General features: G+C 45.4%; 1 protein-coding gene across 1 annotated transcript in view; it reads right to left on the bottom strand.

The window, feature by feature from the left end:
* Nucleotides 1–13,088, bottom strand: part of ntn1a (netrin 1a) — a 50,417-nt gene extending 37,329 nt beyond the window's left edge. The window contains exons 1-2 of the mRNA XM_079278798.1: nucleotides 12,961–13,088; nucleotides 11,695–12,752 (exon numbers count right to left, since the gene is read on the bottom strand). Coding sequence (XP_079134924.1) covers nucleotides 11,695–12,718 — 1,024 coding nt within the window. The 5' untranslated portion in view covers nucleotides 12,719–12,752; nucleotides 12,961–13,088. The remainder of the gene's footprint in view (nucleotides 1–11,694; nucleotides 12,753–12,960) is intronic.
* Between the last annotated feature and the right edge of the window lie 1,381 nt (nucleotides 13,089–14,469).

The raw sequence follows: 14,469 nt of genomic DNA, 5'->3' as shown, positions 1-14,469 counted from the left end.
GGCTGAAATGCATTCTCCAGGTTCTTTGACATCTGGATTTCCACAGACACCTGGAACATAATCATTTCAATATCTGCAAGTGTCTCTGGCGGCTGGAGAGCAGGAGACAGACAGCGGGAACTGAGGCCGAGGCCAAGTTGTTTTTTTTTCTTCACCCTGTGTCATACAAGTCCAGGTCTTCGCTTCAAAGAAAACACACAGGGGCCCCATTTGGAAATGAATTTTTTCGCCACAAACTATCATCTCATAACACAAATATTACCATGAATGACTCAATTTCCTTATCGACCCCCCTCCTAATTAGGCCCGTTTGTTTGCTTTGTCATCCTCCAGTGATACGGGGCCTTTTTGTTATTACAAGCAGAGAGGGGACCCGTGTGGGAACCTGCTGGAGGAGGGGGGGGGGACCCCCACAGCTGCAGAGAAGCCCCCTGCAACACACATTACGACTGGAGAGGCAGCCCTCATCCTGCAACACCAAATAGCACCTAAGGTAGCACGCTGAGTCAAGAGCCTCTCTCTGTCTTTATCTCACTCCCCCTATCTTTGTCCTCACCCTCCCTCACTTTCTCCCCACGCATCCCTCCGTCACCCCTGTACTCTTTCCTCTTTCTTCTCTCTCTAATGGGCCCTCTAGAGCTAAATCAGCTGAGGCCAGCGCTTCTCTCTGCTCTCTGCTGGACACCGAGCCTAATTAATAGGGGAGGAAAAAAAATGTTGGGCAAAGGAGAGGAGAGGGGCACGGCTTTATTCTATCAGACTTATTTTTTCTTCTTCCGAAAGACAGAGGGAGAACATGTGTGCTCTTGCGTCTGAGGTGACCGTGACGGGAAGGGAAACTGAGGGAAAGTGTGGACTGGCAGCCCCCCCCCCCCCCCATACGAGTCTTATCTGCGAGAGCTAATGAGTGATGGATTAACCCGGGATCACCCCTGGCAAATTGAGATGACCCCTGCAAACCTACCCCGAGTGCCCCCTCCCAGAAGTCCGCATTCCACTTCACACAACCAAACAAATACACACACACACTCACCAGCTGTTGGTGTTATTTCTTCTCAGGGAAATGTCATCCTCTTTAAATTTAGGGATCTGCGTTTTTTGACACATCGATCATCAGAGCCTCTCCTCAAGTTAATTGTAAATATGTCTACTTCGTGCCGGCCTTTGCTGACTAAGATCTCTTTGTACTACTGAGTCAACCTGCAGCCTGGAAAATGCAGCTAAATAAAACGGAAACGGAAAAAAAAGCTCCCTGTAGTACTGTTGGTTATACAGACAGTCATCATAGGCCCACACACACACTCACACACACACACACACACACACACACACTCACACCACTGTGACTCGAATGCATCCATGACGACTGGGCTGCTACAAATCTCTGGCTGCCACACACACACACACACACACACACACACACACACAGACACACACACACAAAGCCAGCGCCGTGACTTATATGGGAAAGACAAAGACGCGGGTGATAAATCACAGTCAGCTATTCAGCCACACGCACACACACACACACACACACACACACACACACACACACACACACACACACACACACACACACACACACACACACACACACACACACACACACACACACACAGACAGAAGGCATTCCAGGGCAAGATTTCTTTTTTCTGGCAGCGTGTGAGCACTTTTGACGCAAAATGGAATTGTTTGACTCCGCTCGATCCATCACAGGAGCTTTCTCCGTCTCTGTGTGTATAAGAGACGCGTAAAAACAGGTAAAGGAGCAGATTAACCCGTAGCTGCGTTCAGGTCGCTTAAAAACCAATAGCATGAAAGAACAACTTTGCATCTAAACTCAATAGTTTAAACATTTACATCATAATTAACCAGCGCAGAGGAGGCAGCCGACAGCAGTGAGCTACAGAAACATGGGGGGGGGGGGGCTCTGATCTACACAACAGGCTGCTGCGTCGTGCAGACATTAGTCATCTGTAGCTGTGGGTGTTGAGGATGCCGGCTTCATGTGCTCGGTGGTCCTGTCGGCGAGCAGCGCTACTGCTGCCAGAGAGGCCTTGAATCAAACGCCGGGCCTGCTGCAAATACAAAGCAAGAGTCTGTTTTTTATTTGCTGTTGTTGATGCTGTTACGGCTCCATCGGCTGCAGGGAGATTTCGGAGGCCAAGGCTTTTTATTTTTGAAGCGTGAACAGGCTTGGATTAGCATAACGTAACCGGCTTCAGTGCTTGTTCAAATGTGTTGATTCTACCTGAAAGCAAGAGAAGGAATGCCGCATGAGAGGATTTTAATTCAATCTCATTAATATTGTACTTGCTAATCACCTTGAGGCACAGCGCGAGAGAACGACTCTCTCTCTCTCTCTCTCTCTCTCTCTCTCTCTCGCTCTCTCTCGCTCTCTCTCTCTCTCTCTGCCGTTGCCTCCAGCCCAGCATTATATATTTGCTTTGGCTGCGAACACTCTCCCTCCTCTCGGTAACTGTGCAGTAACCTGCTGCCACACAGAGGTGCTGAGGTCATCAGCCCTGATCCTCGTCTACAGCACCGCTGGCCCCGGCCTCGGGATCAGGTCTCTCACACACACACACACACACACACACACACCCACCCACACACACACACACACACACACACACACACACACACTGCTTTTTAATTAAAAGTTGGCAATCCCAACACATACATCATACACATGCATATAACCAGGTCTCTCTCTCTCTCTCTCTCTCTCTCTCTCTCTCGCTCTCTCAGACACTCACTCACAATATTTTCTTTATTGGTTTGCTGGTCTCGTGATGGCCCCCTTTTAACAAGTGAGACTGCTCTGGTACATGTATGGTGGCGGCAATGAATGAGGATAGTGCTGCAAGTGACTTTCCGACCTGATGACTTGTGCAGAAACTAGCAATGTTAAAGTCAAGATTAAATGAAAAAAAGCCCTTTTAAATCCCATCCCCCGTCATATTGTGCACCTATTTAACAAGATATGCCCCCAAAAAAGAAAAAAACATGTCTTTATATTTTTAAATCAAAACCCTTTTTTTCTTGAAAAACAAAATATGACGTGGGCTTGCAAAAACTAGAACCAACTTCCAATCATTCTTCTTCTTCTTGTAACTTTACACAGCTCCGATATTCAGTTTCACTGGAGAACACGTCACAGAGGCTAAAGAAGCTCTAACTTCCATTACACCATCCGGGACTTTAGAGAGGAACTTCTACTGCATATGTGGACTTAAATGGCTCCCGAGGTATGGCTACGTAAAGTCTGGTCAATTGCCTCAAGTGATGTCACTTGAGTCAGCGTCGGTTGAGTCTGAAGACTGAAAGAAAATGTTGTCGGTGTGGAGTTGGAAAGAAGTGAGCTCACCAGACCTCTGTAGGTGCTCCCCGAGGCTACATAAGCCTCTGCTAGCATAACAAATCCAAATCTGCGACTGTCAGCTGTCAAAAAGCATTGTGGGTAATGTAGACTTTGACACATTGATGGTAACAATGAGTGAAGCTCTGCATGTTGTCTACATAAAGATTACGTCCAGCTGTTGTATCAAAACGGAATAAAACGTTGTTGATCACATCTCCCAGACGGGGTGCTGAATATGTTCCACCGCTCATCTCCAGTACAATGGGACAGAGTGTGTGCTGTCTGATTGGCCTCTGTGTTTTGTGGTTTATGTATATATACAAGTGACAGGGAGGCTGTGATTCATGGAGCTGATGAGTGAGGCACTGGAGTGTCTTGTGTCTAATGTGTGAACACATGCTGATGTTGTTTGGTGCGGCTTTTAATTACCCCTAATCATCTGGGACCCGCTCGACCCGAACCATTCCATTACACACAAACACCTCTGTCTCTCTTCTGCTCGATCCCCCCCCCCCCACACACACACACACACTCATCCCGCAAGTTCATGCCAAAACCCACAGCACACAGAGATCCTCCCTCGGCTAAGACGAGCTTTCACGATGCCATCAAGTCACCAATTAATTCATTAACAGATGTCTCCCCAGGCGCTGAATAGCTGCTCACGTCCTGGACAGAATTACTGTTTTTGTAAACTCCCACTGGCAGACAATGCAGATTAAGACACACACGCCTGCCTCAATCTGTCTCTGTCTCTACAGCAGAAAGAGTTCTACTGACTGCATAATGTCGAGGCCTCCTGGCGGCTGAAGAAAGACACGTGGAAACACTCACACTTGCGTGCGCATGCTCGAATATAAACAGGTAACCGGCAGACGGCAGAGACAGGTATCAACAGAGGCTGAGAGCAGCATCGTGTGTCTGTCTGTCGCTGGGGGGATTAAACACGAAGAGCGACCTGTTGAGTAGCGTGTGTGTGTGTGTGTGTGTGTGTGTGAGGAATGTTGTGTACCGAAATTGTGACTGCCTTAATATCTCGATACTAACACAGAAACAATATGAAAAATACCTAAAATATCAGGAAATGTTATGCTGCCGCACATCCACGCAACTCATAGGAAATACCCTACTGCTCTTATAAACTAATACAATTGATTATCGTACTGTTTTTAACAGTGTTGGAGTCGCACGTAGGGCACGTATCCCTCGTGTCTTTCAAATATTTCAAACACCTTTTCTCCAACAGCTAGCAGCACTTTTGCAGATGTTTGGGAGCCATCCTAGTCATGTTGGAACACTGTTTTGAATTTTTAATGCATTTAACTTTTTGCACCTAAGGCGACCGGCTACGATCGAGCTCTCGGCGCTGTCAAAGAGTCCAATAAAAATAATGAAGCAGCTGTCATCGCTGTAAAGAAAACCCACTTCATGTCTGTGGTTTTGAAAAAGATTAATCAGATTGTTGAAAATCTTTAGTGTGCAGTACGCCCAGATTTCTCTCTTGAGAATGTACCTGACAGCGTAAAAACATAGTACGGAAGTGTGTGTGTGTGTGTGTGTATGAGCGACTTCTGCAGAGTGCAGCTTATTAGAGGAGTGCTGTGTTTGAAGGGAAAGAGGTTTGGATCTCATCGGCCGGACCAATTATCACCAGCTGCTGCTGTGAACCCGCAGATTGGATGGAAACATTTTAAATGCAAGACACCCACAGGCATGCAGCAATATTTCTGATCATAAGTAGGAGAATGATGATGATGATGAGAGGGACAATCTGAGTTCCTAGCCTGGCTGGATGTTGTGATAAACCAGCCACAGTCATCGGTGAGTTCAAGCACCAGCGAGGGCGACAAGAGGAAGTGAGTGCAGGCCAGAAGCCAACGGGGTAACACAACATGGCTTCCAACCAAACCGTTTCTCAAAAGTAAGGTTGAGGTTCCAATCCCAGTACGAGCTCCGCGCTCACTCACTCACTCACTCTGGCTAAAAATGTGGACTCCCAACGTGAGCGGGATCTGTGCTGCATTATGTGTTGTAGCCAAAGTAATGAAACCAAAACCACAACTGTTCACTTTTCCCAGAGGACCCTGAATTCAACGACAGGCACACAGGCTTGGAAATTTCAGAACAGATTTAGTCTTTTCTGACAAGTGAACACATTCCATCACCAGTGCGACCTGAGCTTTGTCAAAGGCCATAAAATGGATTGCAATGAAACTGATCTTTTTCCACTTAAGGCTACGCCACACAACACGCAGATAGCTCTGGTCAAACACAGTTACTACAGATGTGTTTTGGATTTAGTTTGATGAATGGTGGCAGCCTTCTTTGTGTTTCTCTCAAACGCTTTCTAATTACCGTTTTGTGTGTAGTCTTTATCTGAATGTTGTCCTCAGACAGACTTTTTGAGACAAACCTATTTCCACTCGTCAAAGGCCTGTCAGAATTTATTAATCAAAATCAAAATTGTATTGTTTCTCAAACAGGCCTCATGACAAGCAACAACTAGATCCAAAATTCCAGCTCCAAAGGGCTGCTGCCAAACACTGACATTAATAGCTTCAAGATCCTCCATGCTTCAACATACGCAGCAGCATCAGTGTTATTTGTCACATCTATTGCTTCATTTGAGCCTAACGTTTTGCAATTATAAATGATCTCACTCATGGGATTGTATGGTCTCTGGTTACTCAAGTGCTCAAAGTAGCAGCTTTATAAAAGTCCTTTGATGGTCACGGCTTTATTTCATCATCATTATTGTTTCATACAAATACTTTGTGAATTGCTTCTGGAGCCAGACGTCAGAATTAACCCTAAAAAACAAAATGGATCTACTCTTGTCTTCTTTTGACCCAGGCCTGGTGACTATTTTTGGCCCAAAGAGGATGGTTGAAGAGCCAGGAACAGAAAGTATCTCCTGTCACCAAACATGCTGTTAAATCTATTTTCAGATCACAAGGTAAAAAACACACTTTAACATTGTCACATTTCAAATAAACCACCTGACCTCACCCTACGGCAAAAACATGATGCATGAATCCATAATCGAATAGAGCTGCAGCACCGCATCTATCTCGCATTCTATCCTTGAAGGTGTTATCAATACTTCTAATCAGTGTAGGCTATGTACCATTACTTCAATCAGGCTACAGCACTGTGACAGCCTTCAACAGCTGTCTTCTGAACTTCCAGTTCCATACATTTGAAATGCAACTCCCTTTCAAATACCTGGTATACATTGTCAGGCCTTTCACTTTAACCCCCAAATGGACACACACACTTGCAGAAAGAATAATGTACACTCCCAGTTTATATACTCAACTGGAGCACAGACCCTTTAACAGCCGATGTCATGATAATGTCACATTGTTAGCTGGAAAGACTTTTGCAATCAAAAATCACCTCAGAACATAGTGGGCTAAAGTTACACATTGAAAATGTCATCTCGTCAATGTCATGTTAGGCAACACTCGTTAGAGACAATGATCCGTACAAAGTTTCCGCTAATCTGGCGATAATGTGCTTTCCTACGGTGTGACAAGAGTGTCTAGACGAAGCATTAAATTGTCAAATTTGACTTGTTTAGCAGCTGGCTAGTTAGCTAGCTAACTTGCTAATTCCACCATGCTTTCATGCTGCACTGGTTAGAGAAAATATGCCCAGCGACTTTGCTGGATCTAACGGTCCCTCTGCCTCACTGCTAGGAAACTACTTCGCCGGGAGGAGAGTAAGCGGGGGCTCCAGAGACTAGCTAGCTAACTAGCCAGCTCTGGAGAAGGACAAGCTAGCTACCAACCAGCCAGCCATCCTTTCCAGAGCTAATGCCTGCTGTCCTCCCAGAAAGTAGAGGCTCCTTTGCTCGCAAAACATGCTGCAGAAAGTTTGTCATTATTGCTGACTTTCCACGACGTTTGTTTGTGTGTGTGTGTATCTTTTCTGTCTATTTTTGTGTTTGGTTACAGCTACTTGATATACCGTACAGTCAGGCTTGCTTACAGTGCTGGCTCAGTGGCCATGTTTCTGTCTGTCTGAGAGATACAACAGGCCTCAAAATCTAAAACAGAGGGTTGAGCCGGTCGCCTGGACCATGAGCGACTTATTTTTGCAGCGGTTTACAAAACGAGCCATAAACACAGATAAGCGCTCCGGCAAAAGAGATTCTTGAAGAGAAAGAGGCCATTCCCCCCTGTTTGAACTAGCGGCTTCAGACCTGAAGAAAACTGTGTTTGTGTGCATGCAAGAAGTAGAGGTGAAGACTAGTAGAGGACAGTGCAAAGTGCAAAGCTACTCTTGTCAGTTTATTCCCAGCTTTGTTTGCTATGAGCGGGACTAACGACGCATCCCGCCGGCACCTTTGAAGATGAAGGATGCCGGTTTCATATCGGTGCGCGGCGAGCTGCTCAAACATTAACCAGACCTTCAGTGATGTCTGAAAAGGTAGCGAACGAACATGACGGCAAAGGAGACGTCTGAAGGAAAAACATCTTTTGTTCCTCAACTGACTTGATGCATTTTAAGTGAAAACCATCGCTTCTATGTGCAAACAAAGGTGGAATGATCCGTGTATGACTAGTATCATTTTTACTGGTGGAATGGTTTACAGTTTGAATGTCATTATCCAATACATGCAGGACGACTGCAAACACCTCACCTGAGTAAGCAACAGTGATTTCAATGGAAGAATCCACTCTGTAATATTTGAACACAGTCTGTAAATAGTCTGTAATATTTGATGGTTTTTAGCATCTTTGATGGTTTATTTGTTACAACTTTTGGTCCATTGTACATTGGGACATCTCTATGATCAGGGCAGCTATTGTTTCATGCACAAGCACAACATTTTTCGATGCTGCATTGATTCCTTGAGTTGGTGGACAAATATTTGCAAAAAGCTCCTTCTTTTTGATTCTGTCAGAAAAAAACTTCTACTAAATCTAGAAATTGATTGTTTCTGATCGCGTTGCAGGAAAATTTTCTGTTGTCAAACTCCGCTGTAGCTGTTTCTGGGATTATCTGAGACCTTATTAAGGTTTTGGGCAGCCATCCATAGAAGTTAGGAAAACACACCAGCAAACATCAGTATGCGCACAGCTGTTTTTAAGTGTTTACTTATGTTCGCTCGAACATTTTGTTGGAGTTAACACTCAAATCTAGTTGAGGCACTCAGAGGACCTGTTCAAGAATCATTTTATGTACGGAATTATTTTTTTTTATACCCCTGACGGTGTCAAGTTGAAAGCGAGCTCACATATCACAAGGCATAAAAACAACTTTAAAGTGTTTTTTTTTTTGTCCATACAAGCGGTTGTGGCTTTAAAACTCAATTATTTCAATAGGTATCAAATCAACCATGTCAACTTGTCGACACCACGCGTTTGTTCCTGTCAGTCAGATGCCTCTGAGCAGCACCTGGGAACATTTGAGGGTGATTTATGCAGTTCAGATTTGGATATAACGAGGCGAAAAAGAAAGGAAGCAGCTCCGTTCCAATCACCCAGCTGAAACTGCTCGTGTGCAAACAGGCGTAAATCGCAGCTAGGATGGAGAGAATCTCCTCCAAGTCACTGATATGTTACAATATGCAGAAAGAATAAAATGATTCCTGTCCCAGCAGCCTTTATATTCTAATTGAAAAAGTAATTTGTGAACAGGCCATGGAAATATTACTCTACATCCCCTTTATTTCCCAGTTCCTCTCCCTCACACATTTTTCTAAAATATGTCTCTTTCATTTTCACCATTGTCATCCTGCTCCACCTCCTTCTGTCCCTGCTCCTCTCCTGTGGTTCAGTCGCTTCATTCTGCATACCTTCAGGCTGGTTTTTTTCTAATCTGCCTGAATTATTCATCAAACCTTCTCCTTTCTTCAAACTCAAAATGTTAAATAAACTGCACAGACTTAATTCGAAAATGAAAATGCTGAAAATGAACAGTAAATTTGCACTCCTACGGTTGCTGCAAACCCAGAAGAACCGGCTAAACTGAGATTGAAGCGTGTCCCCGTCGTGGCTATTGAACCCATTGCATTAGAAGCTGCATCTTCTTCTGCGATGAGTCAATAACCCAAATGGATGGAGGCGGACACTCGGGAGCGTCCTCTAAGATCCTGATGGAAGTAATCAGCAAAGTGCCCTTCCGCACGGTGCCAGACCTTTTTACTGCACACACAAACACTTCTGTGCTGAACTAGAACCTCATGAGAGTCCAGAGACACTCCACGTTGCTGTCATTAAGGGGAGTGCAACGACAAAAGCTCTCTGCGATGGATGCAATAATCGACAGGCTTTCATGGTTCGAGTGTGAAACTTATTACACACGATCTAGTCCTCTAAAACAAGGTGTTGAGGATTGTTGACTGAAGGAAACGGTTCATTTGCGTGAGTTTATTCGGAGTCGTGCCTAAACTGATTTTTGTTTTTCACGCATGATTAGTCTGCATCGTGCAGATATTTAAAAGCTGCAAATTGAAAATCCTCCTTTATATTTGATGCATTTGAATGTTGCATTGCTGAGTGCTGAGATATTTGAGTATCATCTGAATGCTGTAGGATTTTCACGGCGGCAATCTTTCTTACTGACTGCCTATAACGTTATTATGCCAAATAAGAATTTAAATGTTGTTTGTGTTGCTTGATTCTTAAATATAATAAAGACATGGGCTTTTCTTTTGTTAAAGTGACACATGTAAAACATGTCAAGTATAACTGATATTGAATCGAGTGCGTTGTTCACCTGACTAACTTGTAATTCAAGCATTTATTTCTTTTACACATCAAGTGCTATTTCGAGAGTCCAGGCAGAATGTGGATATTTCCACAAAACTGCGCCTGTTGATTTAGCAACACCTGCCAGCGAGAATGTGTCAGAGCTTTAGCAACGGACAACGGCAGCAAACAAAAAAAAAACCTTTTAAACATCTGCTACGTGTCAAAGTGGCTGACATGTGCCGTGACCGTCAAGCAGTATAGAGTCTTATTTTTTCCCCAACTGCAGACCTGCAGCACACTGGGGGAATATAAAGGGATTCACTCTGAGGTTTTAGTCTCTATCAGCAACATCTTTCTGCCTCTTCTTCAGTTTCTGGAGCCGTCCCTCCTCATCCTCCTCACTGTACACCTCATCAGCAGGAGCCGGGCCAACATCAAACTACTGGCAGTCTGTCTTTCCAGTAATTACAATGAAATGAAACGAAGCGAAAACAACGACCAAGAAAAACAATTTTGCTTGGAATACAGCAACATAATTCACCGATCAGTCAGCAGCTGACAAAACATGTTGGCTTGTCAGACGCAAAGAGCAGCAGAACAGATAAGATCAGGAATTTGCTTCTTTTGTTGTTGTTGTTTTTACACCTGCTTTCTTTTAAGCCTGGCAAACACTGTGTTAGATGGGGGTATATTCTATTTTCTCAGGTTGTTTTTCAGGGAATAATGTCAGTGATAATTAACAAAATAACCAAATGAAAGTAATTCTCACTTTTTTATTTTTTTAACTAAATTTATAACAGAATGAAATTCAATAAATCTCGGGCCAATTTGCTTTTTTCAATGTAATAACGAAAAATATTTGATTGTAGTGTCTTAGAATTTATACATTGTAATACTAGATTTTTTTAAATTCTCAACTGCAACCCCTGACATTTTGATGCAGTATGTCGTATTGATTTCGATGCAAAACATAATGATGTGACAATAAAAAAAATCATGAATTATGAATTAAAAAGCTGTGTTCAATTACCACCGCGGTGAGTTTGCTGCAGGATCCTTGAGATGGATTTAAGAAGGCATCGCTTTATCGCAGCGGTATGAAGTCGAGCATGTGAGAAATGCTCCTGTGGATGATTAGGCTCGGTGGTCCCGTGTGAGGTGGTTTAAAAGCCCCCAGTGTGGCCTGCAGTGAGCTAAATGGACTTTCAAATTGCATTTCCACGTCTCGTGTGACTTAAACACAATTGTATGCTCGTTGACGAACGCCAGAATATCAGGACAAATAAATGCGTTTGGTTTTGTTTAATTAAAGAATTGTTTGAATGAAGTCAAGCTGTAAAATTAGTCGTACATTGAACTATAATACAATTATTTTAATTATTATTTAAAAGACCATCAAACGCATCATTTTGTATGCCCACAATTCACTTATTTTACATCTATTTATCTAATAATTCTCTTTTTTTCACCCGAATGAAATATTGCCACTGTAGGCCCAATCTTAAAATCACAGCAGTCCGTCCAGCCACCACAAGCACAACCCAGCCCACATGTATCAGCTCGACCCTGCACAGGATCAGAGGCGCGCAGCCGCTCCGGGACGGAGCTCGGCGGGGTTGGACTTACCGACGCACTCGTTGGCCTCCCTGGCCGTGGCTCTCTGCCACGGTCTGTCGTAGTGGAAAGGCTTGCACCTGTCGCACTCCGGCCCGGCGGTGTTGTGCTTGCACTCGCACACCAGACTCCCGTCCCGGTCCTTTACGCACCGGGACGCGTGCCCGTTACATTTGCACCTCCCGCCGACCTGCAGGTCCGACACGGCGTAGAAGTACGAGTCCCGCGCGAGCTCCGAGTCGTCCTCGTTCTCGTCGCCGAACGTGTGCAGCCGGCTGAAGATGACTTTGATGTCGGTGGCCGTCACCCAGTCCTGCAGCACCGGGGAGTTGTCGAAGTCGTGCGCCGACGGCCTGCCGTCCAGCGTGCTGAAGGCGATGAGCCCGCCGGTCAGCGGGTACATGTCGGTGTGCGAGTCCGTGCAGACCGCCTCCTGCTCGTTCTGCTTCGTGATCATGGCCCTGTTCGGCTTGTTGTACATCTTCCTGCACTGCGGAGAGTAGAACTGAAAGGGCACCCAGGTTTTACCGTAGTCCATGGACTTGTAGATGACCATGGATTCGGGCCGCGGCGAGCAGAACTGCAGGCTCACGTAGGTGACCTCGAACTTCTTACCGAGCGACAGAGTCAGCGTGACGTTCTGCGGGTACTGGACGAAGTTCTTCGACTGCCAGCAGGTGAGGTTGTGCGGGTTGTTGAGGTCCGTCAGGTACGCCGGCGGGTGGTACTTCCTGGGGTCCGAGGCGTCGCAGGTGTGACAGTTCCTCGTTCTCTCGTCTCCTTTCTCCGCCGCCGTCACCACGCAGTAGCGACCGGGCGCCTTGCCGCAGGTGCTGGACACCTTCACCTCCTTGCCGAAGGCGGAGTTGACGAAGTCCGGGATGCAGCGCCGCGGGTTGCCGTGCTCGTCGTAGCAAGGGTCCGGGGGAGAGGTCTGCGCCGCGAACAGGCTCACCCCGTAGCCGCCGAGGGCGCTCCGGCACGACAGGGACGCGGCGAGCAGCACAGTCAGCGCAATGTCCACAGCCCTTATCATGGTAGGTCCCTCCGTCCCCAAGTGTCTCTGCCGGCTGGGGGAGAAACAGGGGAAGCAGCGAGCGTGAGGTTAGAGAGAGAGCGAGAGAGGGAGAGCGAGAGAGGGAGAGAGTTAAGTTTGGCGATGCAGCAAACATCCCCCCCCGCAAAAAACATGGGGGCAAGAATTTGACAATGATATCAAATTGACTTTACACGCATGCCAGTTTTTTTTTGGCGAAATTTCTCTGAAGCTCACTTTACCTGAGAATGATTTAAAGAAAAAAAAAGAAAAAGATGTGAGGCTACTTCTTCTCTGATGGGCTTCAATCACAACTTCTCCCGTGTTCTTGTTTTGTTTCTTCAACAAACAAAAAAATATTCTCCTGCGTAAAAACAGAGGAGCGGCTGGATTTAAGAGTAGCTGGTGTCCTTATAGCAAGTCCCTCTCCTCCTACCGTTCTTTTCACAATCTCTCTCCCCCCCCCCCCTCTCACTCACTCTCCCTGACTCTCTCTCTCTCTCTCTCTCTCTCTCTCTCTCTCTCTCTCTCTCTCTCTCGAATCTTGCTTGGCACAGCTCCTTGGTCAGCTCATCTCGAGGGGGGACACCAGGCGGAACAACGACATCCACTGGACTCGCGCAGCGTTAATTCAGCACGTGCCACATCTTCATCTGAACGTCACCTGCACATCTCAGACACTCACTTAATGTGGAGTGATACAGTGATCTATAAGTATTTATTTAGATGACTGTGTACCAGTTTTGTCTCCAGCATGACGTTGTACTCTCACTGAAAACCAAACCCCACGAGTGCTGGATGTGATCAGTGAACAGAGAGCCACAGCCTCAGGTCCATCGCGACATGACGTGACACACACGGCGTTATTTATATGTTTACTGGATACATCGCGCCTGTTCTGTGCCTCGCTCGTGCAGTCCAAGCTGGTGTCGCGTCGCTGGACCTGTTGAATGTTGGCATTCGGGGTAACAGCGCCATCTGGCGCCCGGAGAAAGAACCGCCACTCCGGCCTCACACCGCAGCGAGCGGTGTCTGCTACTTCTCCCAGGCGGTGGAGGCAAAACGCCGTTTGTTTAATGAGCACGAAGATGATTGGCTGCTGCAGGTCTGAACGGTAGATACCGGCAGAGCAGACAAGATACTTTTAGAATCAATACATTCAAGAATAATTTCGAACAATTTAGATAATTTGCAGGATACACTTCAAGAGATGATCATTGTTTATGATAATATATTATATAATATACCATATTTTTGTTGTTCTATTATTATTTCAGTCTTACATTGACAAGAACGGTGACAGAGCTACTGGCTTATGTGAGCTCACATTGTTGTATACATTTGTGATCATTAAATAACTTTGAATCACGACCAAATACATCAACTCATGTCAAATAATGATCATTGGGGTCTTTATAGTTCAGTTAAATACATTATTCTGTGTAAACAGGTCCTCATATCTGCTAGATCTCTCCTTTTTTAAAGATCCTGCAGCAGTGGTTCCTCATCTCTCTGAAGAGAATCCCATCCTCTTTGCTGGACTCCTCATCCAGGAGCTCACTTCAAATCACATTCATGAGACAATTTGTCTTATTTCAGATGAGATTTTAGAGGAAAAGGTGCATAGTCATAAGTGTGTCACAAAGACGGCTCGTCTTAAGTGGAATGACGAATCAGCAGGTTTTGTCAGCTGTAATCATGTATTTGGTGAGTGAATTTTGTTGCAGCAGTTCGAAAAAAACCCTTCTAAA

Source organism: Melanostigma gelatinosum (assembly GCF_949748355.1).
Source record: "Melanostigma gelatinosum genome assembly, chromosome: 11".
In the NCBI taxonomy this organism is placed as follows: domain Eukaryota; kingdom Metazoa; phylum Chordata; class Actinopteri; order Perciformes; family Zoarcidae; genus Melanostigma; species Melanostigma gelatinosum.
Note: the sequence above shows the minus strand (reverse complement) of the source record. Positions and strands in the feature narration are given on the sequence as shown.